The sequence below is a fragment of the Colletotrichum orchidophilum genome (assembly GCF_001831195.1).
Source record: "Colletotrichum orchidophilum strain IMI 309357 chromosome Unknown Scaffold_292.1, whole genome shotgun sequence".
NCBI lineage: Eukaryota > Fungi > Ascomycota > Sordariomycetes > Glomerellales > Glomerellaceae > Colletotrichum > Colletotrichum orchidophilum.
In genome coordinates, this window is record NW_019173248.1 from 1 (window position 1) to 1259 (window position 1259).

Genomic DNA, 1259 nt, shown 5'->3' on the forward strand with positions numbered 1-1259 from the left:
GATTTCGTTGAGTTATCAGACAAACAGGGACCAGCAGATAGGAAGAAGTATCCCCTGGAAGTCATCAGCATTCTGTAACAGTGCTTCTGAGATAGACTTACTCGTCTTGCGCCATCAAAGAACCGTCGTGGTTCACCATACAATGGTTCAAGTCAAGTACCGACCAGGTCCAACCGCCTGTTGTGGTCCTGCAAAACGCGGCCATCTTATACTTTTCGTTCATGAGAGTACCCCAATCAACGCAAGACCCCAGAAAACCGCGCGGTTGGAGAGAAGTCTCCCTTTCCGCAAGCTGATCTGCGTGTTGCTCTCCTGAAACATGATGTAGGACACTGCATAAAACAGCTAAATGGCCCAGGACCCTGACGACCGGAGAGGCCATGGCGGATATCTGATGATAGCAGTAGCGAGAGTGCACCCACTTCGGGATTCTTGGTGTCTTTGTACTTGTGGGAAATGAGATGTTTCTCCCGGCCTCGACCGCAGTGAGAAACTGCTCTATCCTAGTCGTTTCTGGTTCTGCCCGCCTTCCGGTTCTCTTAGCCACTTTTAGCTTCTCTCTCATGCTGTGTGAGATTGAGATGCCGAAGGCGCAGGGCAAAAGCTCGGATCAGCGTGTGTTGCTGCAAATCCAACTACGGCCTTGGTTGCGATGTAGGTAAGCCAACGCCGCTTTGATCTGCCAGTGGGATGATCGAGCCACATGCAGATGAATGCTCGAGTACAAAAGATTACTGTGCCTGCAGGAACCGTCTGATTTCCTGTCTTTAGAAAGTACACTCCCCTCAGCATACGTGCAATGACGCCGGTCGAACTTGGAATTATCGGAGGGCTGGCAGGCACGATGTTTCTCGTGATTGTGCTGCTATGCAGTGTCTGCAACATCAGAAGAGATCAAAAGCGTAGTCACACTACAGGCTTTGCTGTGAGTCACGATGCAGCTCGCCCAGTGCCGTGTTCTCCTGACATTTCTCAGATATCATGATTCCCGTGACTGCAGACGTTTGGACTTCTACTATACCCGAGATGCAAGACAACGGCAGCATTCAAGACTGCTTCCTGGATATATTGTGTATACTGTACTCTGAAACGTCAGGTATATAATTCGTAGCTCCTATTGGGCAAGTCAAGATGGCGAGTGATCATCTAAGCACCCGCTGTTGTGTTCTCAGCTCAATTCACCTTAAGTTTCCTTCAGTTGCCCCATAATTGCCCGTTAGAGATTGTATCGCACTGTACGCCTCCGACTCATGGCGAGC

The 1259-nt window shown here is 49.9% G+C and overlaps 1 protein-coding gene across 1 annotated transcript; it reads right to left on the reverse strand.

Moving 5' to 3' along the window:
• Nucleotides 1–97: 97 nt before the first annotated feature.
• CORC01_14429 (uncharacterized protein) lies at nucleotides 98–565 on the reverse strand (the record flags this gene model as incomplete). The annotated part of the gene is made up of 1 exon (XM_022626040.1): nucleotides 98–565. One exon carries the CDS (start codon nucleotides 563–565, stop codon nucleotides 98–100), a length of 468 nt encoding a protein of 155 aa, XP_022467447.1.
• Nucleotides 566–1259: the final 694 nt, after the last annotated feature.